This window comes from Rhinoderma darwinii, chromosome 2 (genome assembly GCF_050947455.1).
Source record: "Rhinoderma darwinii isolate aRhiDar2 chromosome 2, aRhiDar2.hap1, whole genome shotgun sequence".
NCBI classification, from domain to species: Eukaryota; Metazoa; Chordata; class Amphibia; order Anura; family Rhinodermatidae; genus Rhinoderma; species Rhinoderma darwinii.
In genome coordinates, this window is record NC_134688.1 from 182,771,404 (window position 1) to 182,796,947 (window position 25,544).

General features: G+C 40.4%; 1 protein-coding gene across 5 annotated transcripts in view; it reads left to right on the forward strand.

Moving 5' to 3' along the window:
• Positions 1 to 25,544, forward strand: part of HERC2 (HECT and RLD domain containing E3 ubiquitin protein ligase 2) — a 200,087-nt gene that overhangs the window by 103,123 nt on the left and 71,420 nt on the right. For 4 of the 5 annotated variants that reach the window (XM_075852579.1, XM_075852582.1, XM_075852581.1 and 1 more), the window contains 24 exons: positions 448 to 595; positions 677 to 873; positions 6,399 to 6,629; positions 6,764 to 6,902; positions 7,354 to 7,497; positions 7,845 to 7,987; positions 8,326 to 8,596; positions 9,636 to 9,775; positions 9,973 to 10,071; positions 10,153 to 10,321; positions 10,406 to 10,531; positions 11,014 to 11,122; positions 12,612 to 12,751; positions 12,904 to 13,094; positions 14,243 to 14,348; positions 14,712 to 14,803; positions 14,895 to 15,070; positions 16,266 to 16,377; positions 19,831 to 19,912; positions 20,162 to 20,305; positions 20,391 to 20,481; positions 21,107 to 21,284; positions 21,505 to 21,586; positions 23,103 to 23,274. In XM_075852579.1, coding sequence (XP_075708694.1) covers positions 448 to 595; positions 677 to 873; positions 6,399 to 6,629; positions 6,764 to 6,902; positions 7,354 to 7,497; positions 7,845 to 7,987; positions 8,326 to 8,596; positions 9,636 to 9,775; positions 9,973 to 10,071; positions 10,153 to 10,321; positions 10,406 to 10,531; positions 11,014 to 11,122; positions 12,612 to 12,751; positions 12,904 to 13,094; positions 14,243 to 14,348; positions 14,712 to 14,803; positions 14,895 to 15,070; positions 16,266 to 16,377; positions 19,831 to 19,912; positions 20,162 to 20,305; positions 20,391 to 20,481; positions 21,107 to 21,284; positions 21,505 to 21,586; positions 23,103 to 23,274 — 3,482 coding nt within the window. The remainder of the gene's footprint in view (positions 1 to 447; positions 596 to 676; positions 874 to 6,398; positions 6,630 to 6,763; positions 6,903 to 7,353; positions 7,498 to 7,844; positions 7,988 to 8,325; positions 8,597 to 9,635; positions 9,776 to 9,972; positions 10,072 to 10,152; positions 10,322 to 10,405; positions 10,532 to 11,013; positions 11,123 to 12,611; positions 12,752 to 12,903; positions 13,095 to 14,242; positions 14,349 to 14,711; positions 14,804 to 14,894; positions 15,071 to 16,265; positions 16,378 to 19,830; positions 19,913 to 20,161; positions 20,306 to 20,390; positions 20,482 to 21,106; positions 21,285 to 21,504; positions 21,587 to 23,102; positions 23,275 to 25,544) is intronic. The other variant, XM_075852580.1, reaches the window with a different exon arrangement.

Below are 25,544 nucleotides of genomic sequence, written 5' to 3' on the forward strand. Positions count from 1 at the left end.
AAAAAGCAATGCTTAAAATAATTATTGGTAGTTTCAATGCCCTAGGTTGTATGTATAAGTATTTTGCGATCTTGTGGTTGCGAACTGTTTATATAGATAAATGTTCCTCTTCCTTATGTTGACTTGCGATCCACGTATTTTTCCTTAAAGGGGCTGTCTGTTTTGGACAATCCTTTCCAGTTAGAAGGGTGCCCTGATAATAAGCTAACCATAGGTTGTTCTGCTGCGGAGACACCCAGCGATCAGCTGTAATTTGTGGGTAAACCTGGCAATAAGTGAGAAACTCTTTGTAGCCTCCCTGGCTAATAGATGAGGATTCTGAACTAGTGATTGCCTTCTATTTACTCAGAATAAGGAATCTGGAAATGGGTTTTCTAAATGAGATCACTTAACTGCATACAAAGACAAGATGTTTTATTAATATTTTTTCCATTTGCCACGTTTTAGATTCTTGCTATTCGGTTGTTACAAGCCGTCCTACCTTCATGGGACAAGAATGAAAGATCAATAGACATGAAACTTCTTGTTGAAAAGCTCTTCTGTTTTTTGGGAAGCCTACTGACGACTTGCTCATCAGACATCCCCCTTCTTAGAGGTAAGCAGTGCAGCACTATCACTTTAACCTCTGCCTTGCCTTAGCATTTCGAAGTGGCAATTGTCTTCTGTGTCTCTGTAGAATCCACCCTCCGGAGACGTAAAGCTCGACCACAGGCATCTTTGACTGCAACTCACAGCAGCACTTTAGCGGAGGAGATCGTAGCTTTACTTCGTACTCTTCATTCATTGAATCAGTGGAATGGTCTCATCAACAAGTACATCAACTCCCAGCTAAGCTCTATCACTACCATTATTGAGAGAAAACGCCTTGATGCGGTAAAGAAAATCTATTGTAATAACAATGTGCATTGTAACACTGTCACTCTGATAGTAGCATAGCAAGATAAATCAAATTAACACTCCCTTTAGAAAATTTGCGGTGTTCACATTCCCTTTGATATTTTTGTGTGATCGCAACAGACCGGTTACTACCAAACTGAATAAACATAGGTAAGAAAAGCTGAGCGAACGGTGTACGGGCTGCACTCTCTCCTACACCACTCTGTCGGCTTTCCAAGAAAAGCCGATCAGAAACGAAGCAGCTCAGCGTTCACCCAAGTTGTTCTGGCGCTTAGTTTTAGGGATCGGTGGCGTTTTCCGTGCTCGGACCCCCACTGATCAATACTTTTGATGTGTCACTTTGACACGTCAAAAGTTCTTTGAAAGTTTAGTTACCCTTTAATCCTGAGCAAAAATAACCACGGTAACATAAGATCAACAGTTACCATAAACCTTTGGTCAAAGGGGTTTTCCATAGTATTTTAGGGCGCAGTTCACATATGCAAGTTTTGTTGTGTGGTTTTCTGAAGTGCTTATTTTTTATTTTCCTTTTACAATTTCATTAACTCCTTCCCGACTAGCCCACATAGATTAACGCGCTGCAGCGCTGGTCCTTGTGCCTGCAGCCCGTTAATCTACATGTGCTCCTAATGCGTAAGTATTGCAGGGTATTATAATAACGATCCAGCAGTTGGATCTTCAAGTCCCTAGTGGGACTAAAAAAAAAGTAGAAAAAAAAAATGTGCAAAAATGAAAAAAGTAAAAGTTCCAAGTAATAAAATTAAAAATACCCCTTTTTCCTCATATAAAGTCCTATATTATTAGAAAAAAATAAATAAATAAACGATGCACAATAGGTATCGCCGCATCCATAGCGGCCTGAACTATAAAAAAAAAATATTATTTATTCCTCACGGTGAACGCCACTAAAATAATAATAAAAAAAAATACCAGAATCTATTTTTAGTCACTTCAGCGCACCAAAAATGTAATAAATAAGGATCAGAAAGTCACATGTACCCAAAAATGGTATCAATAAAAACTAGTTTGTTATGCAAAAAACAAACCCTCACACAGCTTTCGTGATGAACTCCTTTTTTTTAAAACCATGATTTTATTGTGCAAATACCGTAAAATATACATATGCTATCGCCATAATTGAATCGACCCGCAGAATAAAGTAAATGTCATTTATAGCCCACGGTGAACGCTGTAAATAAAATAAAAAATAAAAAACAATATAAGTTTTCATTTCCTATTTCCACAAAATTTAGCAAATAACCTGTGGGATCAAAATGCTCACCCTAGCCCTAGATAAATTCTTTTAGGGCTGTAGCTTCCCAAATGGGGTCAGTTTTGGGGGTTTTCCACCGTTTTGATCTCGGGGGCTTTGCAAATGCGACATGGTACCCAAAAACCAATCCAGCAAACTTGAAGCTCCAAAAGCCAAATGACGCTCCTTCCCTTCTGAGCCCCGTCGTGTGTCCAAACAGCCGTTTATTACCACATATGGGGTATTGCCATAATCAGGAGAAATTGCTTTTCAAATGTTGGGGTGTTTTTTCTTCTTTATTCCTTGTAAAAATTTACAATTTCTAAGTTTTATTTGGAAAAAATGTAGATTTTCATTTTCACGGTCAAATTCCACTAAGTTAAAGAGGCTCTGTCACCAGATTATAAATCCCCTATCTCCTACATAATCTGATCTGCGCTGTAATGTAGATAACAGCAGTGGTTTTTATTTTGAAAAACGATCATTTTTAGCAAGTTATTAGCAATTTTAGATTTATGCTAATGACTTTCTTAATAGACAACTGGGCGTTGTACAGAGGAGTGTATGATGCTGACCAATCAGGGACCAATCAGCGTCCTACACTTCTCATTGTTCCAGCCCAGCATGATCCACAGCACAGTGTGATTGTTAGGCCCCATGCACACAAACGTAAAAACGCCTGTAATTACGGCACGTTTTTACGGGCCCATGGACTGCTATTGGCCATGGGTACCTGCCCGTATGCTTACATTTAAATTTAGAAAAATGCTAATTTTTGAAAATTTTCTCAATTTTGGTGTTTTTCACAAATACTGAATTTTTCAACCAAATTTTTCCAGTAACAAAGTACAATATGTCACGAGGAAACTATCTTCAAAACACTTTGATAGGTAAAAGCATTTCAAAGTTATTACCACATGAAGTGACACATGTCAGATTTTAAAAAAATCGGCTGTGTCCACAAGGCCAAAACAGGCTGTGTTCTGAAGGGGTTAAAAATCAATAAGAAAAGTTTATCGAAATTGGTGCAACGGAAAAGTGGAGTAGTTGCCCATAACAGTCAATCAGGTTCAAACTTTCATTTTTCAGAGGCCCTTTTGAAAATGAAAAAAGCATTCTGATTGGTTTCTATGAACAACTACTCAACTTTTTCTTTTGCACCAGTTTTGAGAAAATCTTCCCCAATATGATTTTAAAATATGCAATTCCCTAGACATGTTTTTGGCTTATGTTTCAGTGTTTAAAAATGGCAGCATTCTCTGTGCTTGGCAGTTTATTTTATTCTATTTAACCCCTTCCCTCTTTAGCCGCTTTTGACCTATCCAAGCGATTCTGAGATTTTCTCGAAACATATTGGACTTTGTTACTTGCAAAATTTGCTCGATACATTCAGTATTTAATTGTGACAAAACACCAAAAGTTCGCGAAAAATGAGCATTTTTCTAAATTTCTGCTTGTAAGACAGGCAGTTTAATCCACACAAAATTGTTGCTAATTAACATCCCCCATATGTCTACTTTAGATGGTCAGTTTTTTTTTGTTTTTTTTTAACATCCTTTTATTTTTTTAGGATGTTGCAAGGCTTAGAACTTTAGCAGCAATTTCTTACATTTTCAAGAAAATTTCAAAAGGCTTTTTTTACAGGGGGCAGTTCAGTTGTGAAGTAGCTTTGAGGGCCCTATATATTAGAAACCCCCAATAAGTCACCCCACTTCATTTTTAATTAAAAAATGTTTGTAAAAAAAGTTTTACCAGAGAAATGCAACTTAATATTTATTGCCCAGGTTCTGCAGTTTTTAGAAATATCCCACATGTGGCCCTAGCGTGCTAATTGATTGAAGCTCCGGCCTCAGAAGCAAAGGAGCACCTAGTGGATTTTGGGGCCTCCTTTTTATTAGAATATATTTTAGGGACCATGTCAGGTTTGAAGGGCTCTTGCGGTGCAAAAACAGTGGAAATCCCCCAAAAATTACCCCATTTTGGAAACTACCCCTAGATAAATTCCTTGAGGGGTGTGTATTGAGCATTTTGACCCCACAGGTTTATTACAGAAATTATTGGAAGTAGGCCGTGAAAATTAAAATCCTACATTCTTTCAGAGAAAATGTAGGTTTAGCTAATTCTTTCTCATTTTCACAAGGACTAAAGGGGAAAAAGCACAACAAATTTGTAAAGCGATTTTCTCCCGAGTAAAGCAATACCCCACATGTGGTCATAAATGGCTGGCTGGCCACACGGCAGGGCTTAGAAGGGAAAGAGTGCCATTTGGCTGTTGGAGCTCAAATTTAGCAGGAATGATTTGCGGGTGCCATGTCGCATTTGCAAAGCCCCTGAGGGGACAAAACAATGGAAATCCCCCTTCAAGTGACCCCATTTAGGAAACTACACCCCTTGAGGAATGAATCTAGTTGTGTAGTGAGCATTTTGACCCCACAGGTGTTTCTTAGAATTGGGCAGTGAAAATAAAAACAATCCCTTTTCAATCAGACGTAGCTTTAGCTCAAAATTTGTAGTTTTCTCAACAAATAAAGGAATAAAAGAACCCCAACATTTGTAAAGCAATTTCTCCAGAGTATGGCAATACCCCGTTTGTGGTCATAAACTGCGGTTTGGGCGCACAGTAGGGCTCAGAAGGGGAGGCGATTAGGCTTCGCATCCCGGTGGGAGACGTAGTCTCAGGAGACATCGACAATAAACCGCTGACATCCGGCGATGATGGCACCGACTCAGCTTCTGAGCCGGTGCCATCCGTTTGTTATATGAATACGGCAGAATGCGGTAAGCACTGGATTTCCATGACGTATCTATACGACAAATGTCGGGAAGGGGTTAAAGGGTTTGTCTCACCTTGTTAATATTGATGCCAGCCTGATTGTCAGCTGATCGATTAGGGTCTGGCTCCTAATCCTCTGGTCACCTGTTATTGACAGGGCAAGTTGGTGCTGCCATATATTTCCCCTGCCACTTCAAATGAATGGCCGTCCATGTAATACATGGATGGGCCAGATCGACCGAATTGTTGGGAGCCCTTGCTCAGGCTCATAAAGGTGGGCTGAGTGGGGGAGCCCCCTCTCTGATGTCTTAGGCCCTATTCACATGACCAGGAAACGGCCATGTGACAAGCGTTTTTTAACGGCTGTCTCATGGCTGCATTAAAAATTGTTCACTCCAATGGGGCTATTCACACGGCCGATTTTTTTAATTTATTTATTCATTTATTTCGTTTTTTTGATGGCCAGTTTTACCGGGCCATCAAAATATGGAACAAGCCCTGTTTTGGGCTGCTCCCACGGCCACATGGCTCCCATAGAGGGCCGTGTAAAATACAGATGTGATCTAAGTGATGGCCATGTGTAATGCCGCTCGCTCTCTCCTCCTCCTCGCAAGGCGACGTACGTGGGAGGAGGTGGAGATTTTTTCATCGAAGAATTGCAGGGGTTGGTAAGAGGGGCTGTGTGGTGCTATATACATTCATGCTACTAGAAAGAGCCTCTGTCTAGGAACGGACAGGGACATCAGGGGCTCCTCCTGAAGCGGAATCCCCGGCCAGAGCGTTGCCGATGTTCCGGCTAGAGATTCCACTCCTGGAGGGAGCCCCAGTGGTGTTATCTACAAGGGGGGCGGGGTATGTGGCACTACTTACAAAAAACTGAACCCTTTCTCAACGGTGTCTAACATAGCAAAGCATGCGTCACCATTGAGATAAATGTTGATGCAAACGGAAGCTGTGGTTTCGACGGAACCCCTCAACAGAAAGACAACGCTGATGTGTACATGCCCTTAGTGAGACAACACCTTTAATAAAAGCAGGAAGAAAACAAATTTATATTAAAACCAAGTATTGTAACATATTGTGTCGATTTTGTTTCTATGTATTTTATAAAAAAGGTTTTATTGAAATGACAAAAAAACGTTTGCTAGTTTTTTTTTTTTTTTTTTGTAAAATCTGAAATAAACAATTACAATGTGCAATTTATGCAGTTCTGTTGCATTTTTTTCTGCCGTTTCAAAACCTGCACGCATGAAGTTACTCTACAGGTTTATAAATTTTCCAGTACGGTTGTATACTATGTTCTGGCTATTAACGGGTTAATTAATTCCCAGATGAAAAAAAAACCTATTTTTTGAAAAGATTACCCTAAGGTCTCTGTGCAAGCAGAAGCAAATAATGCGTTATTTCATGTCCTAGAAGTGCTGTTTGATGCCGCCCTAGAAGATCATTTATCTTTTATCTGCCTCTCTTTGGCAGGCCGTGTTGGAGGATTACTTTCCTGACTCTGAGAACCCTGAAGTGCGTAGCCTGATGGCAGTTTTGGCTGTGATAGGAGGCATAGACAGTCGCTTACGTCTTGGGGGACAGGTGTTACATGATGAGTTTGGAGAGGGCACCGTGACCCGAATCACTCCAAAAGGAAAAATCACTGTACAGTTCCATGATGTGCGCACCAGCCATATTTGCCCCTTAAATCAACTTCATCCAGTAAGTGGAATTCTCCCTGGTCTGAAATTCACATTTATATTTTTACATACGTGCGTAATCTTATCTTTTTTTTTTCTTCATGTAATATAATGCATACGTTCTGTTCCAACATTACCTTTTTTCTCATCTTCCAGCTGCCTGTGGTGCCATTTTGTGTGAACAACTTGCCTTTTACTGATCCAATGCTCTCTGTCTGGGCACAGCTGGTAAACCTGGCAGGCTGCAAGCTGGAAAAGCACAGGATGAAGAAGTCTCCCAGTCAGGGGCTGGCAGGTAATGTCCACTTGTATTTCTCATTTATGGCAGAAATGGATAGTCCTAAGTAGTGTCATTCTGTAGCTTCTGTAAATCACAGCAGGGGCAAAATCATTACAGAAATATTATGAGGATTTATCCCCCTGTTTTGCTAGTGTGAACGATCTCTGAAATGCTACCTGCAGGACCTCTGCTACTCTGTAGGAAAATGCAAAGTGTCTTAAAACTTTACGAGTGATTATTGTGATTGAAAATGATTATCCAGTCGATAACAGGAAGCTTTGACAGCATGGAAAAAGGATTAAATTGATGTTTCTTTCACGGGAAAGACATTTGTAATCAAAGCACAGCTCACAATTGAGCTACAAATAGCAACCTCTCCGGTGTACTATACTGCGGGTTTAAGAAGTCATCTCCGCAGCCCCATAATGCCTCCGCTTATTGTGCCAATTATTTCATTGTTTTATAGACCAAGTTGATCTGGACCGTTTGAGGTGTCAACAGCTGAAGCTTTACATACTGAAGGCTGGTTGGGCCCTTCTATCTCACCAAGACCGACTGAGACAAATCTTATCTCAACCATCTGTGCACGAAACCGGACTAATTCCAGCTGGTATGGACATGTATTCTCTCCCACAATAGACGGTGGTTTGGACAATTAACGATAAGAACTAAAAAATAAAAACAGTAAATAGACTTATGGGAGGCCCCAATACACACCAGATTGTCTGCAGATCATGCTGAATTGGGTTGATCCACTGACCATAATACGTAAGACTGGCGCACATCTGCTCTTGAATTAGCCATGTATTTTAATGATCTCAATCTACATTAGAACAGTTTCTTTGTATTTATTTCTGACCCCGAAAAAGCTTCCCACACCACTTTGAGAGAGTTGGGTACATTCTCTAACTTTCATATTAGGAGTACTAGAATGATTTTGATTTTTTTTCCTTCGAGATGAAGGTGCTGCCGCCACGCCAGATTTTGCCGATATGTCTCCAGAGGGTCCCCAGCCTCCGATGATCTTGTTACAACAGTTACTAACTGCAGCTACACAGCCTTCACCAGTGAAAGCGATATTTGACAAACAGGAGCTGGAGGTATTCTTTTATCTTTGGACTTATCCAGTTTTATCTAGAGTTTTTTGTTTCTGTTACTTACATTATGAAATATTTGCCTGTAATTTTGATATTTCTGGAAGGGAGGAACTTACAAATGGCTTCAATGGTAAAGGAATTTGTGGAGAAACTAGTTTTCTTGATGGTGGAAAACACTTTTCTTCCCTGCAGAAGACTTCTGTTCTGGTATCACTTTTAATCAAAATGTACTTCTATTGTATTTTTATTTTAGATTTTGTGGTTGGTGGCAGACCTCTTACTGCCTTTTTACACATTTTTAGCAGTTTGTGAGACATAATGTATTTTTGTTGCCCATTCAGGCAGCTGCGCTGGCAGTCTGTCAGTACCTGGCAGTGGAGTCGACGCATCCATCATCTCCACTCTTCGACGACTTCTGTAGTTCAAGTGAGGTCTCTTCTCCTGTGACTGTGCAGCACATCTGCCCAGCAAAAGTGAAAAAGCGCAAATCATCTCCCATACCGCCTGTCCCCATTGTGGTACAATTGATGGACATGGGTTTTCAAAGGAAAAACATTGAGTTTGCCCTTAAGTCACTGTCAGGTGCATCTGGAACTGCTTCAAGTTCTCCAGGTATGTGGCCGTATCCATCTTATGCTAAAATTGGAAATGGCCTATGTTTTTTCCCATTTTTATTTATTCATATCATGCTTAGGGGATGACAAGTCATATCTCTTTACATCCTTTCAATCCCGACATAAAATTTTTTTTTCCAACAAGTTAAAGTGGATCTGTCACCATAATATGCTGCCTTTATTTAACGTGTCCCTCCAGTTTCACTTTCCCGCCTGAACTGATATAGAGTGTGGAGAGACACTCCTGCTTGGCTGTACAGTTGATTTGACTACCATACGATGCCCAGAGTGTCTTGCACAGGTTCAATTCTAATTTATGGGCCCTTTTGCACGATACTCTGCGGGTGTCGTACGGTTGCCACAGCAACTGTACCGCCCAGCATGCCATAGTGTCTCTCCACGCCTGATGTCCGAGCGGGAGAGTACAATTGGAGGGACACTTTAAGGGCAGCGTATTAGTCAGAGGTCCACTGGTCTATTACACCAAACTGCACATAAAAAGCATGTGCTGGTTTGGTTAATAGCTGTCTACCCAGAATACAGCAGACTCATTCGTATCTCTGTTGTTTGGTCTAACAGCCCAGCGAACATGGAACTTATTCTAAGAATTTTTTATTTTTATTTTTTTTCACGTAATCAGTTAGTATTATCGAATCGGGAGTAACCTGAAAGTTATGCTTACTGTTCTTCTAACATACTCCAATGACAGATACCCTTTAAATAACGCCTTTCTTGTTTCCAAGTTGTAGCCTCAGACGCAGCCCTCATAATAGCCATAAAATGAGTTAATTTTCACTTCTATCATAACATATGATATTTATTTTCTTGGCACTAGAACATTTTGGTATGTGCATTTGCACCCAGACCATTTTATTATCCATTCAATACAAACTACTCATCCAACAAAACAGATCGATGATAATTGTAAAATGTAGCCAGAAAGGTTAACAAGTGGATAAGGCAATAAGTTGGTTGTCTAAAGTTAGAATGAAAGGTGGAAAGTATGTCTGGTGTTAACTTTGGTCTTCTGATTGCAGGTGTGGAGGCATTAGTTGGATGGCTGTTGGATCATCCTGACATCCAGGTCACCGAGCTGTCCGATTTTGAGACCGCCTCTGAGGAGTCAGACGAAGAGGTGGTGGAAGAAGTGGAGGAGCTGGAAGCTGCATATCCAGATGTTAGTATTGACGGAGCTGCCTTATTTAGATACATTCTATAGGTAGTTTTGCGGGGATTTCTGTTTCAGATGTGTATTGTGTGGATTTTTTTTTCCCCATTATCTTTTGATGTCCTTTATGCATTTAAAATGTTACCTTGTCTCTGAGTTCCTACAAATACTAGGCTTTCTTTATCTTTATCCATTAACCTTTGCAGTCAAATGGTGCAGTTGTGACCGAGAGCCAGACGTACAAGAAAAGAGCAGACTTCTTAAGCAATGATGATTACGCTGTATATGTGAGAGAGAACATTCAAGTATGCTATATCCATATTTGGATCTTTTTGAGTTTTTCGTACCTAACCCTTTGAGGTTTGTAATGCTGTGTATTTTTTAAGGTTGGCATGATGGTGCGTTGCTGTCGGACATATGAAGAGGTTTGTGAAGGAGATGTGGGAAAAGTCATTAAGTTAGACCGTGATGGACTCCATGACTTGAATGTTCAGTGTGACTGGCAACAAAAAGGCGGAACCTACTGGGTGCGATATATCCATGTGGAGTTACTAGGTGAGTCTTTTTACTTTAGTACGTATATCGCAGGGTAGTGCACCGAACAGAGAACAAAAATAATCATGTTCTTAAAATCTGCAGGTTTTCCTCCCCAAAGTTCTCATTCACATATCAAAATTGGTGATAAAGTGAGAGTGAAGGCATCCGTTGCAATACCAAAATACAAATGGGGTTCGGTTACGCATAGGAGTGTGGGTGTCGTTAAAGGTAACGTGTCTTAATACTTCATTACAAAATGTCCCGGGGATAATTACCATTAGGTTTTTTTACTGATCGATGTTGCTGATTATTTTTGGGGAAATGGCTATTCTTGTTTAAATCATCTGAAGTCAATGTGTTTTTTTGTTTTTTTTCCTACTTTTGTGGAGAGTTTTGATAAAAGTACTTTTCTCACTGCTTTTCGTAAGGATGTTACATCAATTTCCCATTGATTAGGGGGTTTGGCCATTGTGAACCCCGCCAAATGCTATCATTAAGTGTCCAGGTCACAGTGGAACTGTTGTGCTGTTGTTGGCGCTGCTCAAGTTTTGATGGTACAAAAACTCTGTGTTTAATATAAAGATACTTGGCAGTAATAAATACTGCTGCATTTTAGGTTCATTTTAAGTTTTAATTAATGAAGTAAAAAATATTTGATATGTATGTTGTATATGTATACATGTGAAATAATTTTTATATCTTTTTGGTAGCATTCAGTGCCAATGGAAAAGATGTGATTGTAGACTTCCCTCAGCAGTCACACTGGACAGGACTGTTGTCTGAAATGGAATTGGTTCCAAGCATTCACCCCGGAGTGACGTATGTTTTCTTTTGTTTTTTTTCTTTTAGTCCATGCAGAAGATCAACAGTCTTTGTATAGATGTAGTGTCCATTTTAGCTACTCTCTTGCGTTTGAGATAGTACTCCACTTTCTCTTCCGATGCCCTCTTCATTTTTGAAGCAGAAGTGTCCTGGAGCCTGTAACATCCTTCCTGTTGCAAGTTTTGCAAATAAAAAAATATCACCCCCTCTTAAGGCCTTATTCAGACAAGTGTAATACTCGTCCGTGTGCTGTGCGTGGAAATCACTCACAGCACACGGACCCATTTATTTCAATGGTGCTGTTCACAAATGCGTTGTTTTTCACGCAGCGTGTGCCTGTTGCTTGAAACTCACTGCATGTCCTACATTCAAGTCAATGGGTGCGTGAATACCACAGATCGCACACGGATGCACATCTGTGTGCGGTGCGTGATTTGCGCATCTGTTCCATTGGAAAAAAAGTACCACATTGAAAAACACATGCTTCTCGCAAAGCACACTGATTTAATAACACATCGCACACGGACAGATTTACGCTAGTTTTTTACGTGTGTAAATCTGTCACGTTCGTGTGAATCTAGCCGAAGTCTGCCAGCGGTGACCAGGAGCAGACTCCCAGTTTTGCCACCGGGCACAGCTGCTTTAATTTAAGGGTTTAAACAACTCTGTAGGTTGACCAGAAAGGTAGGCGGGGGCACTGGAGTGGTAATACTTATGACTAGAGATGAGAGAACCAATTTGGCACAAATTGAATTCAGTCCGAATTTCCCAAAAGTTTCGATTCGCCGTAAACAAACTTTTGGGATGTGTGGCGCACAAATCTATAAGATGTGAGCTCCACCTGCCGTTTTACAGATTAGAGAGAAAAAAAAAGATTGGGAGAAGAGGGGATATATGAGAAATACCATACTCGCCCTCCCCTGGTCTCCCGTAGCGACACCTCCCTGCTGGTCTCATGATGGCGTCGTTTTGTCCCATGTGACTGCCTCAGCTTGTGATTAGCAGCATTGGTCACATGGGACAAAACAACGTCCTCTCTGGAGGTCGGCAGTGAGGCATTGCTAAAGAAGACCAGGGGAGGGCGAGTATTTTATTTTTTCTATATTAAAGTTGAAATTACAAGTCCCCTGATTGCCCTGTTGGACCCTCTGATGTCTTCCAGGACTGTATCCAACTTGGATACTTCAAGACTATTTTGCTTAGTGTTTTATTTTATTTAGAGCAATGAAAATGGCTACAAAGACATGTCTGCTTTAGAAAAGGATACATGGTTTTGTGCCATAGCAATGCCACTGCTTGTTCTTTTGACTTTTCACATCTGTGATACCATGTAAGGTTGAAGCAGGACGAGTGTTGTGCCAAAGCCACATTTCTTACCTGTTTGCACATGGATCAGATACAATGCAGTCACAACACTGCATCCTATGTAAACTTTTACTAGGGAACAGTGGAAAAGGCGATGTTTTACTTTATTTTTTGTCAGCAGTTGTGATGGATGTCAGATGTTTCCTATTCATGGGTCTAGATTTAAATGCCGAAATTGTGATGACTTTGATTTCTGTGAAACCTGCTTCAAGAACCGAAAACATAACGCAAGGCATACATTCGGCAGAATAAATGAGCCAGGTACATCAAATTAGCTGCTTGATGCTTATGTGGCATTTAATATGTCAGCGAATGCTGAGGCCAGACTTTATTAATATAATTTTTATTGTTCTAATAAATATATATAATTTTTTTACTTTTTTTTTTATTTTTCTTCGCCCCTACGTTAACAGGTCAGTCTCCAGTGTTTTGTGGACGTTCCGGCAAGCAGTTGAAGCGACGTCACTGTGGCCAGAGGGGCATGTTGCTGGATGATTGGTCAAGAATTGTAAAAAATTTGAACGTCTCCTCTTCTGCAAACCAGGCCCCACGTCTTATTGATGGTAGCGATCAGTGCTGGCAATCTTCTGGCTCACAGGGCAAGGCAAGTTAAATGGATATTGCATAACAATAATCCTATAATTCACATAAAGCTCACTGAATATTTAAAGTTAAAGAGGCTCTGTCCCCACATTATAAGTGCCCTATATTGTACATGATGTGATCGGCGCTGTAATGTAGATTACAGAAGTGTTTTTTTTATTTAGAAAAGTGATCATTTTTGACGGAGTTAAGACCTATATTCTCTTTATGCTAATGAGTTTCTCAATTGACAACTGGGCGTGTTTTACTTTTTGACCAAGTGGGCGTTGTACAGAGGAGTGTATGACGCTGACCAATCAGTGACCAATCGGCATCATACACTTCTCCCCATTCATTTACTCTGCACATAGCGATATAGCTAGATCGCTATGTGCAGCCACATACACAAACACTAACATTACTGCAGTGTCCTGACAATGAATATACATTACCTCCAGCCAGGACGTGATGTGTATTCAGAATCCTGACCACTTCTCTGCTCGTCTCTGTGATGCACAGCACAGCGAGATCTCGCTGTAAATGACAGTTTACAGCGTAATCTCGCTGTAAATGACAGTTTACAGCGTAATCTCGCGAGGCTACGCCTGCTGTGCTGTAAATCACACAGACGCTACAAGTGGTCAGGATTCTGAATACACATCACATCCTGGCTGGAGGTATTCTATATTCATTATCAGGACACTGCAGTAATGTTAGTGTTTGTGGCTGCACATAGCGATATAGCTATATCGCTATGTGCAGAGTAAATGAATGGAGAGAAGTGTATGACGCTGATTGGTCAGCGTCATACACTTCTCTCCAATGCCCACTTGGTCAAAAAGTAAAACACGCCCAGTTGTCCATTGAGAAACTCATTAGCATAAAGCTAATATAGGTCATAACTTCGTCAAAAATGATAGTTTTCGAAATCTAAAAAACTGCTGTAATCTACATTACAGCGCCGTTCACATCATGTACAATATAGGCCTCTTATAATGTGGTGACAGAGCCTCTTTAATGTAAAAACCAACTTTCTATGTGCATGTTGTCTGTATTTACTTGTGTTTGTCTCTAAAAGAGAGAGATGGTAATGCTATAGCTATTGTTCCTTTGTGGACCTAAAAACCTTTATCTGTGTTTGAGTTATAGAAGTCTCTTCTGCCCCTACAGCATTGGATCAGGTTGGATATCTTTCCAGATGTTTTGGTGCACAGACTGATGATGATTGTAGACCCGGCAGATAGCAGCTATATGCCCTCTCTGGTTGTGGTGTCAGGTAAACAATCTGTAATTATTATTTTTTTAAGTTTTAGATGGTGTTTTCCGGGACTATAATATTGATTTCCTATGCTTGATAGTGGCTGCGCCTGGTACTGCAGCTCAGTCCCATTCAAGTGAATAGGACAGGGCTGCAATAGTAGGCACAGCCACTACTAAATGTACGTCACGGTGCCTGGCGAACAATGAAATGTCCCTTTTAGTCACTGAGCTGCAAGGTTTCAGTAGAGCAATCCCCACTGATCTGATTTGATGGTCTATCTTAAAAAGTAGACCATCGATTATTCTAGTCCTGAAAAACCCCTTCAATGTTTCTTTAAGCAAGTTGTATAATAAAGAAAGCCTTTTTTGCAAATTTTAGGTGGCAATTCCTTAAATAATCTAATAGAGCTAAAAACAATCAACGTAAATCCTACAGACATGAGTGTATTGCTCCTCAGTGACTGTACAGAGGTAAGTCCGGTGAGGACAGGATATTTTCATTTGAATGTTTTTTATTTTTATAAAGGTTGTGTACTAATATGCTCTGTATGTTTTTATGAAGTATCACAGATATATTGAAATTGCCATAAAGCAGTGTCGGAGTTCGGGCATTGATTGTAAGATCCATGAATTGAGTGTCATAGGGCAGATCCGGGCAGAGGAGGAAGTCCTGGCAACAGTGCCATTTCTTGCTTCAGATAATGAGGAGGAAGACTATGAAAAAACCAGTACTGGCAGGTGTGTGTTTGTTTTTTTTTTTAAATATTACCATTTATCTCTGGTCCTGCATACGTATAGAACTATATTACCTGTTAAAGTAGCCATACAGATAAGACGTTATAGTTAAAGAGGCTCTGTCACTAGATTTTGCAGCCCCTATCTGCTATTGCAGCAGATCGGCGCTGCAATGTAGATTACAGTAACATTTTTATTTTTAAAAAACGAGCATTTTTGGCCAAGTTATGACCATTTTTGTATTTATGCAAATGAGGCTTGCAAAAGTCCAAGTGGGCGTGTTTAAAGTAAAAGTCCAAGTGGGCGTGTATTATGTGCGTACATCGGGGCGTTTTTACTACTTTTACTAGCTGGGCGTTCTGACGAGAAGTATCATCCACTTCTCTTCAGAACGCCCAGCTTCTGGCAGTGCAGACACAGCGTGTTCTCGAGAGATCACGCTGTGTCGTCACTCACAGGTCCTGCATCGTGTCGGACGAGCGAGGACACATCGGCACCACAGAGGCTACAGTTGATTCTGCAGCAGCATCGGCGTTTGCAGGTAAGTAGCTACATCGACTTACCTGCAAACGCCGATGCTGCTGCAGAATCAAATGCAGGACCTGTGAGTGACGTCACAGCGTGATCTCTCGAACACGGCTGTGTCTGCACTGCCAGAAACTGGGCGTTCTGAAGAGAAGTGGATGATATTTCTCGTCAGAACGCCCAGCTAGTAAAAGTAGTAAAACCGCCCCGATGTACACACATAATACACGCCCACTTGGACTTTTGCCAGCCTCATTTGCATAAATACAAAAATGGTCATAACTTGGCCAAAAATGCTCGTTTTTTAAAAATAAAAACGTTACTGTAATCTACATTGCAGCAACGATCTGCTGCAATAGCAGATAGTGGTTGCAAAATCTGGTGACAGAGCCTCTTTAATGACCAACCTTGTGGTCTTCGAAAAAAGCCAAGCACAGCTGACAGGACACCAGATGTTACGATGCCTGCTTAGCACCACTGCATTCGAAGTGTTGCCAGGGTGGCATCTGTTGGACCCCCTCCGATCCAATATTGTTGGCATATCCTAGCTATATGCCATTCCTGTCTTTAGTAATACAACCCCTTCAATGATTTGGGATGTAATAGATCTCAAACTAAATGCTGACCTAGTTAATATGGTTATGTGAACGACACATTTTTTTTTTTTTTCCAGCTTTGTTAGAAAAAAAGCAGCTGCTTTAGAATCGACAGCAACAATCAGAACAAAGGTGTTTGTGTGGGGCCTAAATGACAAAGATCAACTGGGAGGATTAAAAGGATCTAAGGTAAAGTTGGCTTTTGTAGTTTACTAGCAGATAATAATGTTTTTAAAGGGGTTTTCCACTTTCTGAAAATGTATGACCTATCCACCGGATAGGTCATCAGTATATGATCGGTACATGTCCAACATTCGGACCCCGCACCGATCCAGCACTCTGGCTGCCTCCGGACGATGTTGCCGGAAGCAGATGGCTCCAGTCAAAGAATAGAAGGCCAAGCTGCAGTATTCCAGCATTGCTCCTATTCACGTGAATAGCATCTATGCAGGGGTCGGAGCCGTCTGCTTCCGGCTCCAACTACTGCATCCCATTCCAAACATCCGGTGCACGGAGGCAGCTGTAGTTGCAGATCAGTGCGGGGTCTGGATGTCGGACATGCACCGATCATATACTGATGACCTATCCGGTGAATAGGTCATCCGCTTTCAGAAAGTGGACAACCCTTCTAAAGTTTTTGAAGTTCTATTCAGAAGCCTATAGAGAGAGGCCTGAAAAAACGCCATACTGTCAGTATTCTGAATTTTGACAAATAAATAGTCAATGATCCGAAAAACGCTACAAACCAAAACACTGTGCATGTAGATGTTCTCATATTTTACTATAGACGTATCGAGAGAAAAAAACCAAAAACTACTACGTGTAAAACTGGCCTTAAAGGAGCAGGAGCACTACACCTAAAATGTGCCACTTATAAAAATAAAAAAAATAGCTGCTAATAACATTCTCTTAAGTAAATTCGATGGGTCTAACATTCACCTTTTTGGACTGCCTTTCAGCATTTTTCACTTTTTGCAACAGACTTTAGTTTTTCTTTATTTACTTGACTTCAAGGTTTGTTTTGTGTTTTAACTGCGCTAAAATCTGGTAATCTTGTAAATATGATTTAAATTAATGGAATTGGTAAAAAGTATTGTGAGTTATATTTGGTACAATAAGGACATGTTTACACACTTACAATTGTATCCGGATTTAGGCACGCGTTCAGTGCCTAAATCATGACCGAATTTGCCAGCTTTCTGCCAAAAAACCCTATTCACACAGTAAGGCCCCATGCACACGACCGTATTTTTGTCCACCCATAAATACTGGCGTAAATACAGGTCATAGGTCACACGTATTCCACCCGTATTTACGGGCACGTTTTTGGCTGCAAAATTGCACTGCACTAATCGACAGCCCTTCTCTCTATCAGTGCAGGATAAAGAGAAGGGACAGCCCTTTCCGTAATAAAAGTAAAAGAAATTCATTCTTACCCGGCCGTTGTCTTGGTGACGCGTCCCTCTTTCGACATCCAGCCCGACCTCCCTGGATGACGCGGCAGTCCATGTGACCGCTGCAGCCAGTGCTTGGCCTGTGATTGGCTGGAGCGGTCACATGGGCTGTAACGTCATCCCAGGAGGCCGGACTGGAGGAAGAAGCCGGGAGTTCTGGGTAAGTATGAACGTCCTTTTTTTTTTTTTTTTTACAGCTTTATCTATATTGTGATTTGTAGCCACTGTCCAGGGTGCTGAAAGAATTACTGCCGATCGTTTAACTCTTTCAGCACCCTGGACAGTAACTATTTACGGACGTCGCCTATCAACGCTCCCGTAATTACGGGTGCACACACGTTGTCACCCGTATTTACGGGAGCCCCATAGACTTCTATGGGCCTGCCCGTGCCGTAATTACGGCCTGAAATAGGACATGTTCTATATTTTTCAACGGATGGGCACCTTCCCGTAAGCATACGGGGAGGTACCTGTGGCCAATAGAAGTCCATGGGCCCATAAAAACGTGCCGTAATTACGGGCGTTATTATGTTCGTGTGCATGGGGCCTTAGGAAATGACTCGTGGAATGTGCGTATTTTAAAACCCACAGCAACAGTTTATAATTGAAGCAAATTCCACAATTAAAAGCCACGGATTTGCTCCGTTGAATTTCAATGTGAATTCGCTGGCTTATCCGCAGTGGAAATCAGAGTTTAGACTGCCAATTTCTTCTGCAGATTTTCTAAAGAATCTACGTACTATATGAAATGTAATATGCAGTATACTTATTGGTGGTACCGTTCTTCTGTCTCTTATAGACTATTAAAACAAGACTTGACGTAGTGATATTTCCACTGTGCTATGTATGACAGGTCTTTTGTGATTATATATATATATAAGCAGAGAGAGGCAGCAGCACTCGGTTTTCCAACAAAAAAGTCCAATAATAAAGGGTGCCAGCTAGTAGTCTTGATCCAAAGACAATGTAGATATCCCAGAAATAAATCTAGCAACACTCCGGTAATCAAGGTGAAAAAAAGTGGTTTAAGGTGGGACGGAAACGTTGCCATGTTGGCACAATAAACCACATTTTTTTCACCTTGACTACCAGAGTGCTGCTGGATTTATTTCTGGGATATATATATATATGGAGTGGTAATACTTATGACTAGAGATGAGAGAACCAATTTGGCACAAATTTAATTCGGTCCGACTTCCCCAAAAGTTTCGGATTCGCCGTAAACTGAAACTTTTGGGATGTGTGGCGCACAAATCTATAAAATGGCGGCCACCAGTGGGCTCCAGCCGCCGTTTTACAGATTAGAGGAAAAAAAAAAAAGATTGGGAGAAGGAGATATATGAGAAATACCATACTCGCCCTCCCCTAGTCTCTCGTAGCGACACCTCCCTGCTGGTCTCATGATGGCGTCGTTTTGTCCCATGTGACTGCCTCAGCTTGTGATTAGCAGCATTGGTCACATGGTACAAAACAACGTCCTCTCAGGAGGTCGGCAGTGAGGCATTGCTAAAGAAGACCAGGGGAGGACGAGTATTAAATTTTTTCTATATTAAAGTTGAAATTACAAGTCCCCTGATTGCCCTGTTGGACTCTGATGTCTTCCAGGACTATATACAATATATATATAATTTTTTTTTAAATATATATATATATACTCATTGTTGAATGTAACATTTTGAAAAATAGCTGCCTTTGGATCACCTATGGCTTAAATGATTATTTTTTGTATAAATTCAATGTTGAACGTTGTGTATAATAATATTTATTCATTATTATGTTTTTAGACAATTGCACTATTTGGTTATGTTCACACAGCGTTTTTTGCAGGCAGAAAAATCTGCCTCAAAATTCCTTCAGGACCTGCCTGCGCTCTCTTTGCGGTGTTTTCTGTGGCGCTTTTCGGCTGTGGGCAAAAAAACGCCGCTGGAAACGCTTTCTCTGCCTCCCATTAATTTCAATGGGTGGTCAGAGACTGAACCGCAGGAAGAAAGAGCATGTTGCTTATTTATTCCCGCCTCCACCTCCCATTGAAACCCATGGGAGGTGATTTCCGACGTTTTTTGGCACTGTTTGCGCATCAAAAACTGCGCTAAAAACTGTGTGAACTAGCCCCCTATGTTCTTGCTCTTTTTCCTATCATTTTTAGTTGCGCAACTGATTCAATGTAATATGATCCTTTTTCTTGCAGATCAAAGTTCCATCATTTTCAGAAACGCTATCTGCTCTCAATGTTATACAAGTTGCCGGTGGATCTAAAAGTCTTTTTGCAGGTACTTGAAGTGCTCTTATTCAGCATAACTTTTGTACTTTTAATTATTAGTATACAATCTGTGATTTACTGAAGGGATGATACAAAAAGTCCTGTCTGTCTGTTGTGTACGTACCTCACTGGCGTCCATGAAGCCGTACTCTACACTACAAGCTTCTACCTCCGTTTTTTGTTTATATGTCTGATATGAGGTTGTATTAGATGGAACCCTGAATATTTTTTACTATGTCCTCTTCATTCCTATCTACAGTGACTGCTGAGGGGAAAGTATATTCATGTGGTGAAGCTACCAACGGAAGGTTGGGTTTAGGCATTTCGAGTGGCACCGTACCAATACCTCGACAAATGACAGCACTCAGCAACTATGTAGTGAAGAAAGTTGCTGTTCATTCAGGTTTGTCATTCACTACACCTCCATCTATTTAGAAGATAAATATATGCATGACTGTTGTGACATTGAATGAAATTACTGTATTTAGGTGGAAGACATGCAATGGCTCTGACTGTGGATGGCAAAATATTCTCCTGGGGGGAAGGAGATGATGGCAAGCTCGGTCACTTCAGCAGAATGTGAGTTTCTATTCGTTTAAATGTGTTATTAAATATTACACGGTTTTTAATATGAAGAATTGAAAATATTTACCATTCATGATTAAATCTCAGATTAAATAGACTGTCACCACATTATAAGTGCCCTATCTCCTATATAATGTGATTGGCGCTGTAATGTAGGTGACAGTAATGCTTTTTATTTCGAAAAACGATCTAGTTTTACCACATTCTGATCGATTTTAGATTTATGCTAATGAGTTTCTTAATGCCCAAGTGGGCGTGTTTTACTTTAGACCAAGTGGCCGTTGTACAGAGGAGTGTATGACGCTGATTAGTCACTGATTGGTCAGCGTCATACACTCCGCTTTACAACACCCACTTGGTCGAAAGTAAAAACACGCCCACTTGGGCATTAAGAAACTAATTCGCATAAATCTAAAATCGATCATAACGTGGTAAAAATAGATCGTTTTTCTAAATAAAAAACTGCTGTCACCTACATTACAGCGCCGATTATATTATGTAGGAGATAGGGCACTTATAATGTGGTGACAGAGTCTCTTTAAGCTGATGTCTAGTTGTCTTGTATCGTGTCATGTTGTGGTTTTACTTTACACAACACTTTTTTTTGTGTTTTATTTAGGAACTGTGATAAACCAAGGCTAATAGAAGCCCTCAAAAGCAAGCGCATCCGAGACATCGCCTGTGGCAGTTCTCATAGTGCTGCTATTACATCTAGTGGAGAACTGTATACGTGGGGTTTGGGAGAATATGGCCGACTGGGGCACGGTGACAATACAACTCAGCTGAAACCTAAAATGGTAAGATTGTAGTTGTTTATCCGCACCAGTATTTTTCATAATGGCTCCAGTAATAGTTATCATATTAATATCTTTGGCTGATGAGTAGTAAAGGCTGTATGTCCACCAATCATGTAGTGTATAATTCTCCTCTTTACCTTATTGTTCACGCCATCCTCACATTATTTGCTTGAACCTTTTGGTTTCTCATTTACCTCATCATTTTTGACCCGTTTTTCAGGTAAAGGTACTCCTGGGCCATCGAGTCATACAGGTGGCATGCGGAAGCCGAGATGCACAAACCCTGGCTCTGACAGATGAAGGTATGTTTTGTATTTAAGAATAAAAACCTTGAAGGCCAGAAAATGTATTAGTGTTTCTCTGCATTTCAAAATCTTTAATAGGCCGAATTACTAAAAAAAAGTATATTATGGATTTTCAACCTATTTTTGGCTATGTTATTTGATTGTCAGGAAAAAAATATAGATTTGGGTGATATAAAAAAAGTTTAACCCCCACTCAGTTAAAGGTTAATGAGCGTACCAGGGGCTCAGCCTTTACAGGATATTTATAAGAACAGAAAAGCTTCAAAATAAAGATGAGCAGATGTAATAAAATGTAATATTGCTCTAGCATCTATTTACAACCGAAAATAGTCAAAACCTCGACAGAGTGGTATGCTATTCAGTGATGGAAAAGCGGCAGTGTGGGGTCCCCCTGCAGCACCGGTTATTCAGTTCCGAGCTTCACTTTGTGCGATTTATCACTTGTACATTCATAGAGAATTTTCCAAGCTAATCGAATTCTTGGTAAAAATTTTATTCAGGAAAACGTCTGGTTGGACGCAGCGACTTAAGCCCCACCCCTTCCCTTTTCTCAATTAATAAAATTTGCAAAAAGTGGCCAGGGCTTAATAAATATTTGGTTAAGCATGAACACCATACCTTTTTGCAAAAAAAATGTTTTTTATGCAGTTTACTCTAGAATACTAACATAATTTGATTGATATATGGGGGTCAGTCTCTTCGCTCCAGAATAAAGATTAAATATATGTCACGTTTTTATATGATTAGCACTTGTATAACTAAACCCTAAGGGTAAGTTCACACAGTGCGGATACGCTGCGTAAAAACACAGCGTATCCAGCCTGGTCGCCGCAGGGAATTCCGACTGAAAAACTGCACCAAATTGTGGTGCAAGTTTTCGGTTGGAATATCCGCTGTGGAAAACTGCACGTTAAAAAAGAAATAATTCATCCTTGCCCGTAGCCATGGCGACGCGTCCCTCGGCCGTTTTTCAGTTCGGCCTCCTGGGATGACATTTCATCCCATGCAACCGCTGCTACAGCCTGGGATTGGCTGCAGTGGTCACATGGGATAAAACGTAATTCCAGGAGGCCGGCCTGGACGAAGAAGCACGGAAGTCTGGGTAAGTATAAGATTTACATTTTTTCGGACTTGCGATTTTTGCTGCGGAATTGCAGCTTTTCCCTTGCAAAAATCGCAAAGTCAGCTATTTTGTTGTGGATTTTACCTCCCTAATGAATTCAATAGGGAAAACCCACAACTAAAAAGCAGCGATTTACACAAATTCAATTGACATGCTTCGGATTAAAAAATCGCTGGTAATTTTCTGAGCGCTTTTTTTCACTTATCATTCACGCAACGTGTGGCTGAGATTTGTTCAAATCTTATCCACTCTGCTGCTACTGTATTATGCTGCAGATTTTCCGCAATGTCTAAAGACATTGCGGAAAATCCGCAGTATTTGTGCTACGTGAACTTACCCTAAATGTGCTCAATCGAATGCTGTGTTTTTATAATGTGCTTTTTTTCCCAGGACTAGTATTCTCTTGGGGTGATGGAGATTTCGGGAAACTTGGCCGCGGAGGAAGTGAAGGATGTAATGTCCCTCAAAACATTGAAAGACTCAATGGTCAAGCAGTATGCCAGATAGAATGCGGAGCTCAATTTTCATTGGCCTTAACAAAATCTGGTGTTGTCTGGACATGGTAATTTAATATAGATTCTGAATTCTGGTAGAATTATATTGTTTTCCTTGTGGCTTGTATAATTGTGTACAGAAATCTCAAAGACCGTTGCTCTCCAAATCTCCTAAATTGTTTTGTGATTATTCTGGGGGTAAAACGGATGAGAAGTCTTAATCTAAAGATTTACATTACTTGATTCATCCAGGAAGTGGTGCAAAACAGAGTCCTAATTTATATTACAAAATGATTTATCTTTATCGTTTAACTGTTTTATTTGTTTAAAAAAAAAAATTATCTCTTTTCACTTGGCTTCTCTGTATAACGGGTGATGCTGTGACTGTTCAGTCTACCGATCGATCCAAATGGTAACCAATTAACCCCAGTGACTTATAATAGGTGTCAGGGTTCTGGTATTTTTGACAAGAATAGCACTGCGTGTATTGTGTTTTTCTATAAATAAGCCCGAAAAAAATGGATGCTGAGAAACAGAAAAGTAGTGAAAATAGAACAATACTTTATTAACATAAATAGTACAATACAATAATGATGATAAAAAAATCCATAGACCGACCGTTAAAAACGGAAACTCAACTAGGTATTTCCCAAGTATGCACAGATAGCTAGTTAGATGTATATTGGCCCTGCAATGCAAGTAATATGTTTAGCTAGTAATATAACCATAAAGAACTATGACATAAATTGGTAATGGCTATATAAAGTATATGCAAATAGTCAGTAAAGATGAATATTTAACTAAATACAAGTATGGCCTGTCAGAATAATGTAATCCGGCGGTAAATACCGCATGTGGACGAATTATCTGTAGGCAATATAGACACATGTGCAATGTTAAATGAGTGCACAGGCATGACAATGAACTAAATACATATAGTATGCATAATAATAGGCTACATACATATGAAGTGCATACAGATAATACAAAAATGCATTGGAGGAATAGAAAAAGACATAAGGGAAAAGTTTTAGAAGAGCATATCGTGGGGATATGACATACCCATGGTGAATAACGGGAAAAACCACAGCGGAGATCCACCCCAACGCGCGTTTCGGCGCACACGTTGGGGTGGATCTCCGCTGTGGTTTTTCCCGTTATTCACCATGGGTATGTCATATCCCCACGATATGCTCTTCTAAAACTTTTCCCTTATGTCTTTTTCTATTCCTCCAATGCATTTTTGTATTATCTGTATGCACTTCATATGTATGTAGCCTATTATTATGCATACTATATGTATTTAGTTCATTGTCATGCCTGTGCACTCATTTAACATTGCACATGTGTCTATATTGCCTACAGATAATTCGTCCACATGCGGTATTTACCGCCGGATTACATTATTCTGACAGGCCATACTTGTATTTAGTTAAATATTCATCTTTACTGACTATTTGCATATACTTTATATAGCCATTACCAATTTATGTCATAGTTCTTTATGGTTATATTACTAGCTAAACATATTACTTGCATTGCAGGGCCAATATACATCTAACTAGCTATCTGTGCATACTTGGGAAATACCTAGTTGAGTTTCCGTTTTTAACTGTCGGTCTATGGATTTTTTATCATCATCATTATTGTATTGTACTAATTATGTTAATAAAGTATTGTTTTCACTACTTTTCTGTTTCTCAGCATCCATTTTTTTCGGGTTTATTTATTCAGTTGTGATGCTTTTGGGTTTAAAGAGGCTCTGTCACCAGATTCTCAAATCCCTATCTCCTATTGCATGTGATCGGCGCTGCAATGTAGAGAACAGTAACGTTTATTTTATTTATTTTTTTAAAACGTGCATTTTTGGCAAAGTTATGAGCTATTTTTTATATATCAGCGTTGTGAGAAACTAGACATGGACCGCACAATCCACAGTATATACGTTGATCTGAGCCGCTAGGCATAATTTAGAAACATGAACATGAGGTTCTTTGTAAACATTTTGCTCAAACTGTATAAGCCCACTTGCCACTTCACGGCGACCTCTTTAAAGTGGGTCCCTACTCTAGCGGTTGCAGCACCGCATGGCGGCTACCGCCACCGCAGCACCACTCCTGCCGAGGGAGCAACCCAGGGACCCAAAAGCACCCATGCCTTCAGACCGTGCCAAGCGTGGGGGCGCATGGCAAGGTGAGCTCATTCCATCTGTTCACATGTCTTGGTGCTGTATGGTGGTGTCTGTTGCTGTAGTGCTGCACTTGTGGGGGGACGTGGCCCAGAGCCAAGGAGGCTTGGCACGTTCTGAAAGCATGGGTGCTTTTGGACCACTGGGTTG